Source organism: Brachionichthys hirsutus, chromosome 13 (assembly GCF_040956055.1).
Source record: "Brachionichthys hirsutus isolate HB-005 chromosome 13, CSIRO-AGI_Bhir_v1, whole genome shotgun sequence".
NCBI classification, from domain to species: domain Eukaryota; kingdom Metazoa; phylum Chordata; class Actinopteri; order Lophiiformes; family Brachionichthyidae; genus Brachionichthys; species Brachionichthys hirsutus.
In genome coordinates this window covers 861,625-883,270 of record NC_090909.1, presented here as the reverse complement: position 1 = coordinate 883,270, position 21,646 = coordinate 861,625, and the positions used below count along the sequence as shown (strand labels likewise).

General features: G+C 51.9%; 1 protein-coding gene across 1 annotated transcript; it reads right to left on the bottom strand.

The window, feature by feature from the left end:
• Window positions 1-3,953: 3,953 nt before the first annotated feature.
• On the bottom strand, window positions 3,954-6,896 carry LOC137902827 (eomesodermin-like). The gene is given in 13 exon segments (XM_068746915.1): window positions 3,954-4,237; window positions 4,240-4,700; window positions 4,783-4,844; window positions 4,930-4,961; window positions 4,964-5,087; window positions 5,170-5,291; window positions 5,808-5,855; window positions 5,858-5,961; window positions 6,201-6,342; window positions 6,345-6,626; window positions 6,629-6,662; window positions 6,665-6,856; window positions 6,858-6,896. Coding segments are annotated over 13 exon segments (1,926 nt in total).
• Window positions 6,897-21,646: the final 14,750 nt, after the last annotated feature.

Sequence of the window (21,646 nt, the reverse complement as noted above, 5' to 3'; positions counted from 1 at the left end):
ATTAACGTCAGCGCCCCCCCCCCTTCAGAAGACACTTGTGGGGACGAACTGCGCGTTCCCGAACGACGCAGCGAAGGAAACGACTCTGCGGTGATCGGCAATGAGTGATAGCCAATCCGCTTTGAATGCCCGGCGTTTTAAACCAATCAAATCCCCGCACGTAACGAGGGGCGGGACCTCGTCCCCTGCTGCCGCGACCCGAGATGTTTCTGCTACTTTTATAAACCCCGCAGGACCAGCTTCGTTTCTATCGATTCTAATTAAGATAAACGATCAATAAAAGTAAAAAAAACCACGAGAAGCCTTAACGACGTGTTTTAGTCGTGATTTAAAGAGTAAAACGAACATTTGTGTTCAAAAGCTGCATTAAATCAACATAAAAATCTGATCTGTATTCTGAACCGTGACAAATACAAACAGCGATCAAAAGACAAACGACATAAATAAAGTTATGGATTAAAAACTGCTATTATAAGATAGCAACTGCTTAAAGCAAACGAGTATTGATCAGTATATCGATATAAAATGTGCGTACATTTTCTTAACTTAACTCACTCGTAAATAAATAAAATAAATAAATAACACAAATAAGATGAGGTGAATTTTATTGATCCCTCCTCAGTGGGGAAAGTTCTACGTCACAGTAGCTCAGAATTTACAATACTTTACAACAATGTAAACAGGAAAATAAGTTTTATTATATGCCATTATAATAGTGTGTAAAAATAAAATAGCTAAAATGTCCACCACTTTTCATGCGAGGAGATTATTTAAGAGTATCTGATGTCTTATGAGGAAGTAAATCTACATTCATCTTCATCTCCTCTTCATCATTTAGGTTTCAAATAACTAGTCTTCTCGGTGTAGTAAGTGTCCTTGACCAGCAGATGGCAGTGCTGCATCAAACATTTCCTTTCGGCCGTGCAGACAGAAGTTGGTTTAATCCCTTCTCTTATACATATAATAAAGTAATACTGTAGGTTCACTTTTATTGATTGTCATTCTAGCTATTGTTGTGAAAGTGAAATTACCTGTTCGATCGATCTATGCTATCGCCTTTAGCAACTGTGCTAACTTCTCTAGCGCATGTAGCCCACGTGGCTTAGCTCAAGCCACGCTCGATCACAAAACGAACCGTGCGAGCAGCAAAAGCATTTTGTTCTTTCATGTGAGCTCATTTTAACTCCCTCTAAATAGAGCTTCTTCCTCTCCCCGCCCGCCAACCTCTGGCATCATCATCATCATCATCACGCGGCGGCGGCGGCGGCTCAGAAATAGACCTGCAAAGTGGGAGATCAAACTATCACCTCTTAATTGTACCGCGAGCCTTAAGATGCCGAGAGCCCATTAGCACACGGAGAGGAGCGCCGAGGACGCGCTCTGGGAAGATGCACCTGGGAGGTGAGTCACAATGGAAGCAGAGGTGATGTGGAGAAATAAGTTCACTTTAAAAGTAAAGTTCCTGCACTTCCTGTGGCCGCCGCGATGACGTCCCCCGTTCGGAGCGTTTCTGCTGTGAGACGGAACCGCTTGGAACACGAGTCCTGACCGCGCCGTGTTCTGTCCCAGCAGGCGTGGAACCTGAAGCGTCCCCCTTCTTCCCAGAGGGCCTGGTGGCTTGTTGTGTTTCCCCCAGTGGGGGGGGGGGAGACCTTCTGGCGGGAGGAGGTGGCGTTCCCGGATCTGCCGGAGCGCTCCGTCAAAGTGCCGATGCATTGATTTTACTGCAGATCTCTTCTGCATGGCTGCCCGAAACGTTGGTCCAGACGGGAGTCTTGCGGGGGGAACGCCTGCATCCCGTTCACCGCCTCTGGGACGCCAGGAGGAGGAGGAGGGAGGGGGGGGCTGTTTAGGAGCATCCAGTGGGAACACGGGGGTTTGAAATCATGTGCTGTTAAGTGCAGCTTAGCTGCGGGATACTCTCTCCAGCATTAAGCATGGACGGCTGAGCCGGGTCCCTGCCTGAAGGCCGGCCCTGCCACGCCGCCGGTTCCTCTCGCCACGCCGGCCCTGCCACGCCGCCGGTTCCTCCTGCCACGCCGGCCCTGCCACGCCGCCGGTTCCTCTCGCCACGCCGGCCCTGCCAACCGACCGACCGAGAGGTTCAAAGGAGGAAGATCGTCTGCTGCTTCCACGGCAACTGGCCTGATCCTCATTCAGCATCATCGGGCCCTCTGTCCTGGATTGTCCTGTCATGACGCAGCGGTTAGAACGTTGCCGGGGGGTTCTCGTGGGTTCCAAGAGGGTTCCAGAGGGTGTCTCTCTTGTAGCTGGGGGTTTTCTGGGCCTTTTAATCACCGCGTCACCGAATAATGAGACTCAAGCCGTTAAGCAGGGACATGTCTGAAGGTTCCTTTTTAAATCCTGACCCAGACTCTTCTGCCCGTGGCCACGTTTCAGTCAGTGCGAGCAGTAATAGTGTGTGACTGAAGGTGAGGAAGAGCCCCGGGCCTTCATCTGGGGCCGGTCCTCAGCCCTCCTCCTCCACATCATCGCTCATCGGAGCTTCGGTTTCTCCAGCAGGCTTTGACGGGAACAGAACCGCCGGCGTTCGGGCGTTCGGGGGTCCGGGTCTCCTCCCGAGGCGCACATCTCCGGGCCGGGCTTGGGGCAGCATGATGTCGGGGTGTCTATTGATTACTGCGCGTCTTGCATGAGCGGCTGAGGGAAGATGCAAATCTATCGACCTGTTGGAAGAACCAGCCGCCAGAAAGAGGCTCGCAAGTGCAATCAGCTGACACACACAAGTGCAGACATTTTCACCCCCCCCCCCGGAGCCTTTTTCTTGCAGCTTTCCTTGGAGGACAGGCCAATCAGCTCTACCTTGTTAGGAGGTGTTAATTGAGTTAGTCAGGCTGACAACAGGATTAATTAGAATTCAAGTATGTAAATCAATTCAAATTGGGTCCTGATGGGGTTTGGGGTATTTTCACTGAGGGGGGGCAGGCGCTGAGAACTCGAGCCAAGTTTCTGTGTGTGAACGTTCTGACTTTTGTGGACGACGTCTCCACTTTGAATAGACGCGTTGAGCTTCCGTAATCGGACGGAGGATGAACCGATTTGCGTTCCAAGCCTCGGATGAATGGATGAATGGATGAATGACTAAACGTTGTGCTTTTTGGCCTCGTCGGTTCAACGTGGATTCACATCGTGGACAACAGAAACCTCAGATTTATTTCACACCTGAATGATTTGCCTTGTGACACTTCGAAATGATCGGTCAGCCCTTTGAGAATTAATTGTTTCCATTTCCAGGAGGAAGAAATGTTTAATTTTTACTTAAATGCATCCCAGTGGGAAGTCTGATCAGTTCTCATTCGATCAATAGGTGAAATGGTGCCGTTCAGATTGCTATCTGTTAGCTTTGAGGGCCTCCGTCCCGCAGGCCCGGATTCACGGCCTCCGTCACAAAACAAAGTCTCGTTCAGCGTCAGGAAATCCTTTCAGCGGCCATCGATCAGATCCAGATCGCCCCGGACTCCTGCGGCAGGTTTTAAATATCACGGTTAGAATTGATCCGCAACCGAACGATTGATCTGATAGAGAAAACCGTGGCCTTTGTGAAAATCTGTTTATTGTCCGTTTAATAACTCCATAAAGACAGTTTGTACAAGATACACACATTCTAAAGTGCACGATTACTGGACAGTGAAAATGCTCTTAAATACGTCGGGAGGAAAATATCACATCATCTTATCAAAGAAAAGAAAAGAAAAATAGTAGAAATAAGAAATGAAAAAAGGGGCATGGCTAAAATGCAATGACATAAAACCAATCACTATACACGTTTCTGCTGGGGTATGTGAGAGGGGCTGGCCTGGGGGGTAACAACCTTGTGCAGCTTGCTTTCATGGGGGGGGACACTAAGTTTTGGCACCTTTAGAGAAAAGAGAAAGAAGACATTAAGAGGGGGGGTCGGAGAGACGGCAATAAACAGAAGCATGACATTGGTCTCAGGGGCTGGTGTAGAATGCATAGCAGCCCGTGCCTTTTGGGGTGTCCTTGTACTCCTCCGGTGTCAAGTCCTCACACTTGATGCTCGGGGAGTTCTCTGTGCTCGACCCCCCGGGGGACATCCTGCGCCTCTTGCACACCACCGAGTACACGCCAGAGTCCGTAGAGTCCACCGATTTCAGCGAGTGGGACGTCTCGATCCAGGCGGAGGCCGGCGGCGCGCTCTCCTCGGACAGCTTGTCTTTAGTGACCCCCAGCTGCTCCTCGGGGAAGGCCGGGGGCTCGGGCGGGGGGACCAGGGCAGGCCCGTCATCTTGCGCTGGTAGGAGCTCCTGGTGCCCCATCCCGCCGCCATGGAGGCGAAGGCCGAGTCCGGGTAGTAGCTGAGGGCGTGGGACGTCTGCAGGGACAGTGGCTTGATGCCGTAGGACAGCAGGCTGCTGGTGGAGTAGTCGTTCTCGTAGGACAGGTCCAGCTTGTTGGACACCGGCTGCTGGACCGGGGGGACGAACCAGCGCTGGGCCGACGCAGCGGCGCCGGCGTCCTCGCCCTGCGGGGACAGGAGGCTGTTGGTCTGAGGGACGGCCCGCTCGCTGGCGTAGAAGCGGTTCTGAGGCAGGTTGTTGACGAACTGGTCCTGAAAGAAAGGCTGCATGGCGTAGCGGGCCCCGGGGACAATCTGGGTGGAGCGGGGCGAGTCTGTGGGGGACGGAGTCAACCGGTCGCTCTCCGGGGCCGTGTACATCCTGCAGAACACACAGGGGGGGGGGGGGTCAATCAAACGGAGCGGCACAACTAAAAACACGTCAGGCGGCAAGAGACACGTACGAGTCGTAGTTGTCCCGGAAGCCTTTTGCAAACGGGTTGTGGTCGATCTTCAGCTGCGTGATCTGAGGGGAGGAAGAGAAGCTGAAGAATATGCTAATTCATGCAAACCCCCCCCCAAAGCAGCGGAAGCCTGGACCGGAGCCTCACGTCCGTGTTCTGGTAGGCGGTGACGGCGATGACTGGTTCTCCGGGAAGGTGAAGGTCTGGGTTCTGGCCTCGTTGCTCATGTCCTCCACGCCGTCCTCCGTCACCTCCACGATGTGCAGCCGCGGTTGGTACTTGTGCAGCGACTGCAAGACGATCATCTGCAGAGAGCGAGAGGGACGCTGAGTGCGAGGCGGGACGCGGCGGCGTGCGCGGCGGCGTGCGCGCCGGGCGACGCCCGACCTGCGTGTTGTTGTTGTTCGCCCCTTTGTTGTTGGTCAGCTTCAGTTTGCCGAAGGAGATCTCTTGCCTCATCCAGTGAGCGCCGGTGTTCGGGGACTCGGGATGGACGTACATTTTGTTACCTGCAGTAGAAATAAAAGAGGTTGTGTTGAAATTTACATTTAAATCCGTTTTAATCATCTTAAAGCTTTGGGAGAAAGTCTCATAAATTATAAAGAAAATAAAAATAAACGACTGAATATATTTTATATTACTTTAATAAATGCACATTTTCATTTATTAAAGTAATATAAAATATATCCAGTCGTTAATTCTTTAATAAATGCAAATATTATTTGGTAAATGAAGGAAGGGGATCAAAAAACTGATTGGAATAAAATGTGCACGTTTTTATTTGGGTTTATTTTCAGTCATGAACTTAAAGTTAAAGTTTTAAGTCTTTAGAAAAATTATAGAATAATTTATATATTTTTTTTAAACAACAATTCCTCTATTGACTTGGTCACCAAGATGACGGGTCACTTTATATGTTGTTTTAAAGTGACCCGTATTTTTTTTTTCCGAACTTTAAATTAAAAAAATTCTAAATCAAATCTATTTCTGAATCAAAGGGGACATTCCCCCCCCCCCCCCCTCACCTTGCATGTTGTTGTCCGCCTTCCCGCAGGTGACCCACTTCCCCCCTGGAAGCGCCAGTGGTTCGGGTCCGCCAGGATCACCTCCACGAACACGTTGTAGTGCGCCGTGAGGCTGAGGCCGGTGATGTTGAAGCTGAGGAACGGAAACATCCGCCTGCAGGCGAGCACGGAGGAAACGGGCGGGGCGGGTCAAAGCGGCACCGTTCAGAATTCACGTTAAACCGAATCCGTCCGTTAGAAGCAACAAATATTTATTATTATTAAACTCTGTGCGTAAAATACAATATAATAAAATAAATAAATACAAATACCAAACCGGGCCCAGTGGAAGTAAGAGACACGGGTTTAGATTTAATTTGGACCCTCGCGGGCTCCGGTTGCGCGCCCGTTTACCTGCCCTGCTTGGTGATGATCATCTCGGTCTGGTGCCGGTGGAACTTCAGCCACAGAGGCCGGTTGCACAGGTAGACCTGCGCCCTGGCTCCGCCCACGGAGCCCGGCAGCGCCATGGAGCCGATGCCCGGTCCCGTCCCGGGTAGGACGGGTACAAGCAGCCCGGCCCTGGCTGAACTGGGTACCCGCCGCTGCTGAACTGGCTCCGGCCGGCGCACACGGGCGAGGGGGAGAACCCCGCCGGGGGCAGCACGGAGCCGTAGTGAAGTGACGCCGGGTACCGGGAGCCGCCGGAGCCGGTGTACACCGACCCGGTCTGTCCGTAGGGGAACAGGGAGCAGGGCCCCGCCATGTCGGGGGTCGCCTGGGACGAGATGAAGTATCTGTCAGAACCGAGTTCGTCCATGTTGTAGCGCCGACCGTCCTCAGCACCGGGGAGCCCTTCCTCCCGTCGGGCCGGTTTTAGTGAACGCGTCCCCCTCCGCCTCCCCCAGCATCCCGGCCCCCACCCCCACCCCGCCCAGGTACTTCTTGGGCGCGCTGCTGCTGGACTCCGAGTCCGGCCGGTCCACTTCTTGGTACCCGAGCTGGGACGGCGGTCTCGGGCTGTTGGCGGCGCTGTCCGACGCGGAGAGGTTGTAGAAGGTTTTGGGTAAAGGAGATGCCGGCGCTGGGGAGGAGGTTCTCCAGCTGCATCGTTTTAATCAGAGCGAGGAGCCCCGGTGCTCCTCCCGGTGGTCCTCCCGGTGCTTCTCCCGGTGCTCCTCCCGGTGCTCCTCCCGGTGGGTCTGTCCCTGCACCTCCTCCCTGAGCAGCGACGGAAGGAGGCTCTCCTCGCGTTGGGATCTTCTGTTCAGACCTGACATCTTCTGCAGCTCTTATATATCAGGCGCGCTTCTCCTCACGCACAACCTGTCAGCGACGGGGCGGGGCTTTGGGAGGCGCGCAGGAGCAGCAGCCGAAGGAGGTGCTGCTTTAATTCAATTAGAAAAGGCTCCGGTAGAAATATCAGGAGGAGAAATGACAGATACTTCATCTGTAAATACTTCTCACCATTAAATCTATTTTGTGTGTAAAGTCATTTCTAAGGAGCAAAGACTGATCAATTTATCCCGAATCAATCACGCATTCACCGATTCACGCACCATCTCCTTTAAAGTTTACGCGTCGGCTTCAAGTCGTCCTTCAAACGCAGCAGAGAAATAATTAGTTCAGAAATATTGTAGATTTATCAGATGTTTCCACTCAGGAAGATAAGAAAAACGAGACTAAACAGAATTATTCTGTTCAGCTACAAAAAAATAAAAAACATCGAGAGGTTAAAAAAATAAAAATCCCACGTGCGTGTTATTTCCAATAATCGGTTTTCGGGATTGTCATAAATCAACGGGCTGCAGGAACGAAATCTGGTCTCAGCCCAAAAACAACGTGTCTCTAATTTAACACGATATTTGTGTGAATAAAATCAATCTGCTGCTTTAAAACCGAACAATTAAAATTAGGTTTAAATTAATTTAAACGAAAACGAAACGGAATTAAAAGTCTTTTTTTAAAAATACTACAAAATAAATAAAGACATTTAAAAAAATCATTTAATTCAACGATTTTAAAATGGCTCATTTTATTCCAGGCCGAATTGATTTTGGGGATATTTGAACACAAGATATTTGGTTTATTTCGTTCTTTGTGCGTTTTAAAGAAGGGAAAGGGTTAAAAATAAAATGTTTGTTAAAAACAAAACGAGCCTTTAACGAAATTTAAAAGTGGCTCCGGAAAAGGACGGAGAGTCAGACCCATAATCCGGCTTCATCAGAACAGGACTCGAAACACACCGGATATAACACGCTCTCCGTGTTTGGTTGTCCCCACGCACACGCGCGCGACTGAGAGACAGGTCAGAATTAATGTCGCGCAAAATGTCCCACTTGGGACCAAAGACGAAGGTCCTGGTCAGCAGGGATCCGGGGACAGCGCCCTCTAGTGACCGGCCATCAGAACGTTGCAATTCGGTTTGATTAAAAGTCAACGCCGGTAGTTAACGCTCGCGTTACGTCATCTTTCAGCCGCGGCGCGCTCCGCTCGTGCGCGTGTGTGTGTGTGCGTGTAGCTGAAGGTGTGTGTGTGTGGGGGGGGGGGGGTTTGGGGGAAATGGGGATACTAATCTGTGAAAAGATGAGGGAGCGTCGCGGCTGGAGGGCTGATTGGCCCGCGTCATGAACGGGACGGTAAAGCCGACCGTTGCGCCATCACGGGACCGGAGCGACGCGCGCGCGCAGCGCACGGAGCTGTCAATCACATCCGGGACCCTCCCCGTCTTCTGTTCATTCCGGTCTGCGCGTTCTCAGCTCCGGGCGTCCTGCTCCTAAGACAGGTGCGGGGGAACTGATGCCGTCTGGAAAACAAGGTCATTCGAGGTCATTCAAGGTCATACAAGTCATTCATTCCTTCATCAGGAGGATGGATCGATCCCTACCGACCCAAAATGGGAAAGGAAAGGAAAAACTGGGCCAGGATAATCTGCCGCCTCCGTTCCTCCTGTGCTGCTACAGGTTGTCATGTCTAGCTGGGGGGGCGGAGCTGGGGGGGGGGGGGGGGGGGGGGTATAGTTCAAAGGAAGCTGGTTTGCAAGGCGCCAAAGTCAAGCAGTTCACACCTGACTTGTCGACGCCTCATTGGTGCAGACTTCTGATCTCCTTGTCCACAGATTTTTTTTTGTATTACAGTTTCTCCTGCTTGGGGGGGGGGGGTCGGTTTCTCAGAATGACCCCGAAGACTCGCCGCCGTTTGAAAGAGACGAAATAAAGGTGATTTACATGCCGCTATAAACAAACTAATGCCAAATGAGCTGGCCGTCCGGGTCCCGCTCATAAAGGAGCTCCACTGGTGACCTGTCAGCATGTTCCTTGACCACCTATAAAAGCCCAAGTGGGTCTGAGGTGACCCCCTTTGGCCCCGGACCCCGGGGGAAGGGAAGTCCGGCCCTACCGATCATCAACATGAAAGGAGAGCGTCCCGGCTTTATGGGCCGAGGCGGCCGCCGGAGTGAGTTCATGTACGCCATTCCAAGGATTAATAACGCACGTCTCATTAGAGATCCCGGCCAGCGAGACCCCTGGAGGGGGGGGGGGTAGAGCTGCACCGTGTCCTCCGCAAATCATCATCCTCAGGAACGTTTTTAGAGGAAAGAATTTATTCCTGGAGTCTATCAAAGATGCCCCCCCCCCCAGGCTAACGGGGAATCAAAGCCGTCCCCGTCCCAGAAGCGAAGCTTATGTTACAGACACGCTGCTGCTTCCGCAGACAGCCGGCATGAACCCCCGTCCGGGAGCACGTTGCCGTCATCAATTACGTTTCCTTTTCCTCGTCTCCCGTCTCCACCGGCTTCCGGCTGCTTCTGACCTTGCATTTTAAAGAATAGAACGTAAAGTCTATCCTCGCGTGTTCCGATGTCCCTCCCGATGTCACCGAGTCGGGAGCCGTGGGAATTCTCTCTCCGTACATGCGGCTTATTTGAGTTTCTCCAAATGTGTGAAATCAGCGGCTCAACCTGCGCGGCTGCATGCATGGACGTCTGCGTCCCCCCCCCCCCCCCCTTGGAAGATTAAGAGCAGGGAGACGCGACTCCGATGCCTTCGTGATAATTCACAGTGTTAAGACAAATCTAGGAAAACTCGGCTGCAGGGAAATCGGATTGAAGCTGCAACTCTGTTTCATCCCCGGAGGGACGGTAACATGATTTCTGGATTACTGCATTATAGGAAGTGTTACCCCGGCCCCTCCGGAGCGGGGGGGGGGGGGGGGGGGGGGGGCAGCAGGTACACGGTGCGGAGGCGGGAGCTTCTTCAGTGCCGACTGTTTGGGAGTCTGATGCTCCCCAGATGGTGGGAAAACCGGAAATAAAATGCACCTTCAGGTTTACCTTTTTAGTTTTGCTCTGCCATCATGGCCGGACCCAGATGCGAGTCTCACTGGCCCGGAATCTAACCCCCCCCCATCATAGCAGCAACCTTTGTTGACCCACTTCTCCCGGCCCATCCTCCTGGAATGGCGGCAGAATCGACACGAGGGACCGACGCAAACCAAGCAGGCGCTAAAAGTTGGACAGCGGAGACTGGATATACGTTTTCCCTGGAACGTGAGGCGGGGGGGGGGGGGGGGGGGGGGGTCATCGACCACGGCGAGCCGGCCCGGCCCCCCGTCCTCTATTAGCCGGGCTTTTATCACATCGCTAACCCCGACTCAGGAGGACCCTGCTTCTTCTCTTGCTTTCTGTCTCTCTTCTTCTCTTTTTTTTGGGACGGGCACGCTAACAGATTTACACCACAGGAGTATTCTGCTGCCTCGCTGTGGTTAAATCGGTGAGTCAGAAGTGAGAATGTAGAGTTTTAACACTCCCCCCCCCCCTCCCCACGAACGCTTCCAGAGCAGCAGAGGAAAGCCCGAACTGACTTACAGTCCAGCAGCCGGAGGCGAATGCTAGTGGGAGGGGGGGGCTACGTAGACACGATTAACGGTTTAAGGTCGACCCCCCCCCCCCCGGTGAATCGGAAATGGCATCTTCAGTCTCCTCCGGGGAGGGGGGACCAGATTCACTGCTCGGAGGCCTTCAGACGCAAAAATCAACCTCGTAGCCGCGTTCGCACGAAGCCGCTCTTACTTCCTGTCTCTGCTGCATCTCATTAAATATTCGACAGCCAATGAAAAGCCTTCCTCCTCTAAACACACGAATCCAGCAGCCATTAGACGTAATTAGAGACCACAGAATGCTCTTGTATTAAAACATTTGCAGCAATTTGGCAGCTGTATAATTTACATGCACTTGATCATGCCATTGAACACACACACACACACACACACGCGCACGCACGTGCACACACGCAGACGTATACAGTTGCCGGCATGCGCACACGCAGGCTCGTACGCACGCACACACGGGGACCTCAGTGCGGTGGACACCTTCAATATTGAACCCGGTACCAGACCTGGTCTGTATTTACATGTAAATGGTCTACAACAATCTGTGGACCCGCTCGTCTGCTCGGTCCCGCCCGCCGTCTGGGCCTGGGTAACAGAGCCGGTCGTCAGATGGGGGGGGGGGCACATCAGATGGGCTCCCGCCGTTATGGAGCCAAACGCTCCGAACAGAGAGGGAAGAGGCTGCCTGCCTGGCAGCCATTGAAACAGCAGGGACTCCCACATACCGTGGAAGTGGTCCACGGTTTGTCCCGTGTCGGAGACGAGAACAGGGAGGGATGGAGGACGGAGCTAACGGGCTTCCTGGGAAGTCGGAAACAAAGCGGGCGTCGTCTAATCCCGAGGTGGAGGTGAAAGTGAGGCGAAAACGCAGACGGCGTGGGCGGGACGGTTAGCGGTACCACAGCGTGGCGGGAACCTGACAAGGATATAAAGCGGATGAGGAGGCGACGGAATTCCGAACAGCAGTGAGCGTCCATATCCAAGCCACGTGGTGCAGGGAAGGCGCCGGGCCGGGTTTGTTCGGCCGTCGTCTGTTCAGTGTTTGGGTGTCCTTCTGTCCTGCTGGGTCAGACATGGTGGACGTCCAGACACTCGGTCTCCCACGGTCGCAGACCTCGATGAGGGGACCAGTCGGGACCCGTTGGACCCGTAACCGGTTCAGACTTTCACGAAACGATGCGGTTTGTGAAATACCATCCGTGTGAAACATTTAACAAGGGGTCAGTCACATGACCAGGAAATGCAGTGATTCGACCAATCAGGGAGCAGGGATATAAAACAGGAAGCAGGTCCGAACCAAGGTTTTAACGACGCCAACCCAACCGGGTTTCATTCTGCTGACAAACCGGTAAACAAAGGAGTAAACAACGTTGCTGAGGGCTGTAGCGATGACAACGCAGGCGGCGTGTGCGCTAACGTTAGCACGAATCGCTAAAATGGTTGCTTTCTCTCTCCGGTGTGGCGGTGGATTCATCCCGATCTGAACCAGAGGTGAATCCGTGACGGTCCTTCATCACCGAGGGGGATCCCCGGCGGCGTTCCACGCTCAATTGAGATTACGATTGGGCAGAGGACCCGTCGACTCGATACCTTCCCACCCCCCCTGGAAAAACGTCCCCCACCTCCTCAGCACGAGGAGCGATCACACCTCCGGCGCAGAGGCGGACGTAAAGGGGAGCCCCGGGCCGACGCTAGCGCGGCGCGGCCGTGGAAGCGTGTGCGTGCGTGTGGGGGATAATACAACATGCTAAACCAATGTGGGAGGTGTGAAGACGGGGGATCTGCTGCAGTCAAAATGAACAAAGAAGAAACCCGCTTTGTTTTCACATCCCGTGAAGCCGCGGTCGCTTATGTTTGTCGAGATGCCGTTGGGTTTCGTTTGCTACTTATAGAGTTGTCGATTGTTGAAGGCCAGAACATGGAATGAGCGACCACAGCTGAGAACTTCCGGGTCCGGGTCCGGGTCTCGGGCTCCTTTCACCTGTTGCTGACAGTCGGTGTTCGAGCGCTCGCCGTCGCCATCGCCCATGAACCCGTCATTTCACCGACGTAGCTTCTGACACTGTGGGTTCCGACTGGACTCGTACTCACAAACCACTCGTAGCCCGATGCGGGAACATGTCAGCGTATGCTGATGATGGTTTTGTATTTGTTTGACTTTCATGTAGATCACCTGGAAAAGCTCTGAATTAATTTTGGTGGATTTTGATGCGATACTTTAGAGAGGAGTCTTTCAGCATTTCAAGGTTGGACACAAAACAACAACAAGCAAATCACTCGGAGAGCGCAGACCTCCGCCAAGCAGCTCAGTCCCCATATATTGTGATTTACAGCGACAAAAATAGTCCTACATTAATTTATCTATATTTTTAGATTCAATAACCATGAAAACAAACACTGATATTATTAGTTCAGACGGTTCAGTAATGGTTTCTTCTGGATATAGATCCATAGCTTTTGAAGATACAACAAAGCGTCACCGCTAGCTGCCTCCAACGTGCATCTGAGCTAGCTTAGCCATGACTCCTACTGTATCATGAAGCGTGCGTGTGTGTGTGTGTGTGTGTGCACGACGGCCCGCTGGCCTCCCTCCCTGCCAAGGCCAGAAGGCATGCTCCCCGAGTCCTGCCAGCTTCTGAGGCCGCTGATGTCAGAATTGAAGGAGCATGTAGGCGGCCGCCATTAGTGAGTCCACTTCACGCCGGATTCTGGAGTTCCATCAGCTGGTTGTGTAACTTGTTTCTTGTGGGACAAGCAGGGGGGATGAATGTGTGTGTGTGTGTGTGTGTGCTCGTTGTGAGGGGGGGGAGGTGAGAGGAGCTGGGGGGGGGGGCTAACTCTTGGCTGCTAGCGGAGCATGCACAAGAGGACCTTCACCAAAACGCGTGATGCGATATTAAAGATAAGCCTCTGTAATTTGGGCGAGGTCGTGTCAAGTTGTTGGCGTTGGCACAAACCACGCCTCCGATTTCAACCACTTCCGAACAGCTGTCCTCCCCGCGCCCGTGTTTATGGTTCGGTCCTGCCTCCCGTATCGAGCAGCAGCAGGGGCGAACCATCACATTTGGTGCCGTATCGAGCAGCAGCAGGGGCGAACCATCACATTTGGTGCCCAGCGTGGGGGCGGTTGCTGAGCTGTCGAGCTCCAACTCTCCCATGGAGCTTTTCTTCTGTCTTTTCACTACAATTTTGACTAACCTCATTTGCATCTGCTAATTAGATCCTGTTAGCATAATTCATACACATGACACCCTTTTCGGAGCTAACGGATAGATACATCTCCAGACAAGTCGCAAAGAGCGTTTAATGAGACTCCACTTACATAAGCATGGCTGCTACTGCAAAGAAGAAAGTTGGGGAGCAAAGAGTTGAATTAAAACTTAATATCTGCTACCTGCGAGGGTCGGGGACGCGTTTCGCTCCGAGTGAAACGTCTCCAGAAGTCGTGTAAGAATACGAAAGGAAGCTCCAGATGGCAGGACACGGATTATAACCGATTCTGAAACCCACAACCATCCGTTTCCGTTTAGATAGGGCTATATGCAAAACGCTCCGCATGAATATTCATGAGGAGAAAAATGTTAAACATGATTCATGCTACGCAGCTGAGTATAATTCACAGAGAAAAGGTGTAGGATAGAGCAGCGCCGTCGCCGCCAGGTTGTCAAAACAGGAAGAGAAGTCGTGCAGCTCCGTATCGTATCTGCCGATCGCTCCATCATCAGGATGCGGTCCTGATGAGAGTTCACAGCTGTCACAGTCGTCCCTTTTAGAGCCGCACCACCGCAGGAGGTACGTCCCTGCTGCCTAACGCGTTGGAGTTTTCTCCCCCAACTTCTCGATTTTTGTCACACGAGTGCGAAACCAGCTCGTCACCTGTTCACAGAGCATTTCTGTCGAGCTAGGGCGGAAAGGAAAGGAGGGAATACAGCCGAGTCGTCAGGCTTCCGGCCGGCGTTCCAGAGCAGATGAGAGGTTTAAATGAAAACCAATGAAAAGGTTTTTTTACTTTTACTTTAATTTTTCTCTGTTTTTATTTTTAGAACCTAGACACGAATAAAAAAAGATAACCTCAAATAACCTTAAAGAACATTAAAAGCTGCCGAACTGAAAGAGGGGAGGAAACTCTGTTTCGTATAAAAATATGAATAATTTAAAAACGCTCCTGTGGCTTTACTTTTAATCTGAAATATTTCTGTCCACATTTAGAAACTAAACTCCTGGTGAAGATCGACTTCCTCGCGGATCACGCCCTCGACCACGCAGCCGAGCTGGTAACTCTAATTTATAAGTACGAGCGCTTACTTTGATCAGCACCGATCCGCGTCCACATTTAGAGACTCGGCTGTGGAGCTCCACCTGGCCGATGGAGGACTCAGCAGGGAGTCTTCTCAGCTGAGGCCTCCTGGCTTGGCCTGGCTGGAGCCCTCATGATGCGCTAGCAAAGCGAGCCAGGCCCGAGTGTGTCTATGCGTGTGTGTGTGTGTGCGTGTGTGCTTGCTCCCGTCTGCTCCCTCCAATCGGTTGATCTTTCACATTTCACACGGGCAGGCGGGACAGGAGGCTGCCAGGCTGCGCCCGGAGCCTGGGTACAGTACAGTTTGCGGTGCCCGGCATTCATTAGCACCTCCCAAGCTGTCTGCACTTTTACCAAACGCTCTAGCTAGCTAACGTTCACTGGCTCCACGCTCTCATCACCCCACTAAAGGCCTTCACCAAGCCTTGGCTCCCACTCGCCCACAGCTGAGGCCTCCACTCGACTAACTTTGTCACAGTTCAGCGCCGCGACGGAACGGGAAGCGGGAAACGAGGCGGCTTCCGGGGAGTTCACGCAACTTTACCGAGGTACTCCCCGCAGTACTCGATCTTAGCTTACCGGCCCCAGCCTACACATTCTAAGCCACGTTATTCACTAGCGTGTAATTTACAGTCGCCTCAACGATTCAATCTGATTATTACATTTGGAAGATGTCACCAAAAAAACTAGCTAACAGAATAAAACAGCCACAATACACTCACTCACACACACACACACACACACACACACACAGCGTTAGCACTGCTGACTAAGCCACTAGTTTATTTTTATTTTTTTTATCTCTATACAATCGCATGACTTGATGCCAGGAGAGAAAAAGCCAAAATGTCCGACTGAAGCTGCGACTCAGCGTTACTCGGGACGCGTCCTCACAATCCGTCTCCTTCTTTTACACTTTCCTAACCCCAGATGCTCCACTCTCTCCTTATTTCCTCTCACTCGTTCTCTCTCTCTCCTCCTCTCTTTCTAATTCCATCCTCTCTCTCTCCCTCGCAGGATCAACAGGCTGGGAATACCTCTGCGAGCTACGACTGGGGTGTAAAGAACACAGTAGGAGTGCCGTTTGCTCGTCTTGGCGTTTTCCCCAGCTGACTCTTTTTTTATCCTGACCCGTACACACGCTTTTGAAAAGAACACATCAAAGCCAAACTTCCAAAACTCTGAATGAACAAAATGCACAAAATAAATCCAGTGAATAACAAAAAACAAAATCAGCCAACCTTTGATCTTTCAGGTCGTTCATTTGTGTGAAATTTAAAAGTATCGACAAGGAATCGCTGACCGAGTCTGTGTGTTTTTTTTTTATTACAGTATCTGTATTTGATGTAATCCAAAAGATAAAAAGTATAGAAAGCGAAAATGTAATAAACATCTGACCACACAAAATATTGGGTTTCATTCAACAACGGAATCGTTTACCTGGCGACAGGTGTGTGTTACCGGCTCGGCTAAAGTCTTCCACGTACGCCGCGTCGGATTACATCTACATCTTAATAACGATAAAGATACGCCGATTACCTCGATCACAACAGATCTAGCATCCGGTTCTTCTTCTTAGCTCATGGCTATGCTGCAATGAATATTTTTTAAATAATAATTAACATCCATCGCAGCTTTCCAATGGAATGGCAACGTTTGATGGATTTTACTTTGGAAGTTTCTTTTCACCGACTTCGAAGCGTAGAAACGATTCTCAACGTTTTCTCTTTGGCGCTAACGAGCTAACGGAGGAGCCACCGGGACGGGAACGACGTCAAACAAGACGCCCAAAATGACGCCGGGTTACCCGATCAACCACGACCCGTGTGATTCGCTCTCACTGCTAGTTGCCACTCTCATTTTCTCCGTCGGCTGACGGCTGACGGGGGGGGAGGCTATAATGCGTGCCTGCAGGCTAGCGTAAACGCTGGGGGTTTTAAAGGCTAATACGTACTGAAGGTCTGCACCACGGTGCTCAAGGCTCGCTTGTATTTTCTGAAATTTGAATTGACCTTTCGATCTTTGATTCGCCGAAACAATTGAAATGAATTCGTCTATAGGGACAAGATTTATTTTTGGAAATTGCACCATTTAAAATAATGTTGTTGTTTTTTTTACCCTAAAGAAAGACAAAAACAACAACAGAGAAACTCGACTCGTCACAAACACGAGAAGTGAGATAAACATCCGCAGTGGCGAAAGCTGAAAAAAAGCCTCGGCCGACTTGAATTAATTTTAGGTTACGCCCATGCGCACAGGACGACCTGCTGGGCCCATAATGGCTGCCGCCGCCACCGCCGCCATGACAAACAACTAGTGGGTGAAAAAGAAAAAGGGGAAAATCGATGATTGCAGCAGCCCACGCCAGCGTTCCTCTCCAAGTGAACAATACCATCATTGTTCAGCGGGGGCTCTGGCACGGCGGCGGCGGCGGCTGATTGTTTGGTAGAATCAACAACTTACAAAATATATTTATTGGATTTCGGGCTCGCGTGTGGAATGGAGGCTGAATATACAGGAATCTGAGAACGCTGCCACCGGAGTGACCGGCAGACTTTAACGGAATAAATGTTTAATTTAAAGTCTTGTTACCGGTGCGTCCCGCCATTATGACCCCCCCCCCCCCTCTATTTAACACTGAAACAGAAGTAGGGCTGGAGGTTAAACACATCTTAATGCGCCGCGGTAATCCTTTCATTCAAAGAAATGTAAAGCCGGTTGGAAGCTGCGAGATTGCCTCCATTAATTAGGGGGGGGGGGTCCCTCCGCCCCGTTGCTCGGCCAAGCCGTGTGTCACCCCCCTTTGAACGGCGGGGAGAGGGCGCGGCCGCCGGGCGTACAGGCTGCTAATACAACTGGCAGGAACGGACGGAAGAGGAGCCAGAGCTTCATTTAGCGAGGCGAAGAGGCCGCGGCTCCGTCGGTGAAAACCTCTCGGGTTGGCGAGGAGGAGCATTTTATTTTGAAAGGTACAAAAAGGTACCTTCCGCACATTTTCCATTGGCTAACAGAGCTAGCCATCGGCTCAAGGTGTTTCAATAATAACTGCAACATGTATTAATATTTTCTAGACTTTTAGAGATATATAATATATATATTTAACCTCGAGTCATTCGTACTATTTACCACCATGAGAATTTGTTTGTTTTTCACAGGATGGGGATTTGGCACGGGAACATTCTGATCCCGACTCCTGGACAGAACCGTCCTCCCTCCGTCCCGGGCCCGGCGTAGCCTCGTCTGGGCTCCGAGCCACGCTCTACGGGTGAGGACGTGTGGTCACAACAGCGTCTACCCCCCCCCCCCCGGCTCTGGACCTCAGCGGGGACGGACATCTTTAACCTCGCTGGTCACAAATCCGGAAGACGTCTGAGGACAATTCCTGTCTGGAGTCACATAAGCAGATTGCAGTCATCTTGAACGCGGCTCCATCGCCCCCCCACCTCCATCCAACGACCCCCCCCCCCTTCCCCGCCCTGCTGCTGCGCTGTGCTTTAATTTCCCGACACTTTGAAAGCTTTTCTCACTGTATATTTTATCACTTTCTCTTAAGACGTGCGCCTCAGCTCCTTTTAAAATACAGAGCCAAAATAACAAGACAAGTCGCTTCTTGGATTCTCTCTCTCCCCCCCCCCCCATTATGAACAGGCTTATTGGAAAGAGTGCTCTTAACAGAAGAATTTCACACTGTATTAGAAGAATGCATCTTTTCACACCTGTAAATATCTCATCTAATCTGCTTGGTAACCAGCCCCTCCGAGGGAGGGCCACATGCTGTACAGCGGGGGGGGGCTACATATTTGTCCTGTAAATTCTAGAGATTAAATTCAGCGTCTTCGTCGTCCAGCCTGTAAACCCGATCCATTCATCTTCCCCTTCAAAATAAGAGTCCGATAAATGGCAGCAAACATCCTCTACTCGTTCCCGACACGCGGCCGTTAATGTTGTGATTGAAGTGTGACAAAAAGTTGTGAGGTCTATTTTTTTTTTTTGTTGCTGTTGTGACGGCGCTGGTGGATCCGTGGGCGTGTAATCGCACCGAGGTGCACGCACACACACACACACACACACACACACACACACACACACACACACCGGCGTGCCAACGAGTTCAGGATGTGAGCGCATGTAAAGTCATCACAACATTGGAACAAGGTTATCTGAGAAATGGCAGTTTATGTTTTACCTTCATGAATGGAAAACATGCTGAATGATCGGGACGTTTTTACACGCGTGTGACTGAACACACGCGTGTAAAAACACACATACACCCTGAGGCAACACACGCGCACACACACACACACACACTCACACCAGGAGGACACCTAAAGTAAACGTCCCTGATTCAGTCTGGCAGGGCCGATGTTCTTTACCTGAAGGTGAAAGTTCAAGCAGACCAGTATCAGCATGCCCCCCCCCCCCCCACTGTTGCCTCTTCTACCCCCTCCTATGCTGCTGGTATACCTCTAATTGCCTACACACCTCCTCCACAGCCTTCCGCCGTGCTCCTGGTCAGAGCAGGGGCAGAATGGCAGTCGGGGGACATTGGGAGAGTTGTGTGGACCCCCCCCCCCCCGCCCCCCCCTCTCTAACACTCAGCCCGATGTGTTAATAGATCCAATGCCATCTTCTTTTCACACTTCTGTGAGACGGCAAGGGGCGGCCAGGCGGGATCGGAAGACTGCTGCACTGGAAGAGCTGGGGGGGGGGGGGGGGGCAGTTCAATGCACTCGGAGGTCAAGAGGGAGGCAGGGGGCACAAGTTCAACGGTGGAACACAGGGTGATGGATGGAGCCGGGCGGGGTGGATGGATGATGGATGGATGATGGATGGATGACTGTGTTGCATCGTCAAAATTAATTCTTAACAATTATGTCTCTCTTTTAAATAAACTCAACAGCAGCACGTCTGTCGTAGCATTTCCTCTACCGGATCGGAACCATCATGAAACACGTCTTCTGGTTCTGATCCAGAATGAGCTCAGGAACAAACATTACATTTGAACATTAAACCCATTTATGGATTCAAGAATCAGTTAAAAATAAACTCTGATTCACGTTTACTTTTCATGTTGGTGTTTAAAGATACCGAGAACAATCTAGAACCTCCAGGTGCTGATCCAGATCACCATGTGGACGGAGTAGATCCAGTTAGGAGGGGAACGAGCTGCTTGGGGGAGGTCTGAGCTCTGAGTGATTTTTTTTATGAACATTAAAATTGATTGTTTTATTAATTCATTATTTTAGTGCTATTAAGATTTTATTTTGTGGACGGGTTGAACTTTCAAATAAAGGTTAGGAAGATCAGGAAGTAGAAAAGTTCACGTCCCCTCTGGGGGGGGGGCAAGCCAAGCGTGTCTCAAGCGTTTTGGTTCCTCACCTTCCGCCGCCCCCGTCAGGCCGGTCGTGGCGTCCCTCTCCAGGCGTCCGAGATGCAAAGTGACAGCCAGGGCGGCTTCATGTCACCGAGGTGAGACCGGGACCGCCCCCTCTGGGGCGCCGCGGCTGTGATGACATCGTTGGCGCCCCCTCCTTACCTGCGAGCCGTCTCCTCCTCATCAGCGCATCACCCATTAGGCCTTCAGTGGAAGAGACCGGAGGACGGGGGCGTCGGCTTGATGGAGCTCGACTTACGGAGGTGAGAAGACACTCGTCAAAGGTCGACGTCAGCCGGAGGCCGGCGCCGCCACGGAGTCGTTCCGGCTGCTCCTTTAACGGCGGCGGCCATTGATGCAAAATGGAAACTGGCGAGATAGTCGGCGCCACAAACGTAAACGTAAGACTCGGCTCGGGTTCCGAAGGGCCCACTCGTCTTGGGTCGGTCCCGTCGCTGCGGTTCTGGCCTCGACGCCCTGCAGGCACGAACTGGCACAGGTCGGCACAAGCTTCCTCGCCGCGCTGCATATGATTAGCTGGACCATTGGGCAGCTTGGCCGGGGACAGGCCCGAGTCCTGGGCACGGGTCCACAGGGCACGGGCAAGGACGAGGGCCGGGGGGGGGGGGGGTTGTCCTCTTGTTTCTGTTTCCTTTTTAGCAGCATTTTGTGCCGACTCTTTATTGCATCAGATGGTTCCTCCGCCGACCCGGACGTCTCGCCCCCGCCCAGGATCATGCGTGTCCGTGCAGCGAGTCGGGTTCTGAGTAGAGAAGGTCAGAGAAGCGTGTCCGTCCCGCTTGATGGACGTCTCACGTTTAACAGAACGGATTCCGTGCTCTTAGTCAACGACATGTTCTACATTAGCCTTAAAACGGAGCGTAAAGACGGACCTGCTGCCGTCGGCGCCGAGCGCCGCGTTGACGGGCTTTTAAAACAGCAGCCCAAAAAAGCTGCCTTTAAACGCGAGTCTCTTTTTTTTGTCTTCGCACCTCCAAATTCACAAGCGTGACTTCAGTCTGCTGCTTCTTCTTCCATCTCCTTCCCTCCCTCCTCCTCCTCCTCCTCCTCCTCCTCTTCTTCTCTTCCCGGCGCTGAATTCATTGTTCGGATCTCGGCCCGGTTGATTTAAAGAAAACCAGCGTTTAGGATTTGGGTCCACTCTTCCTCCACTTGTTCTCCTGCCCCCCCCCCCCCCCAGCGCCTCCATCCCTTCCCACCTCCCCGAGGGCGACGTGGTTTCTCCTCGCTCCTCCGCCCCCCCCCCCTTTGGATGATGGCTGCTGGCATTCCATGCCC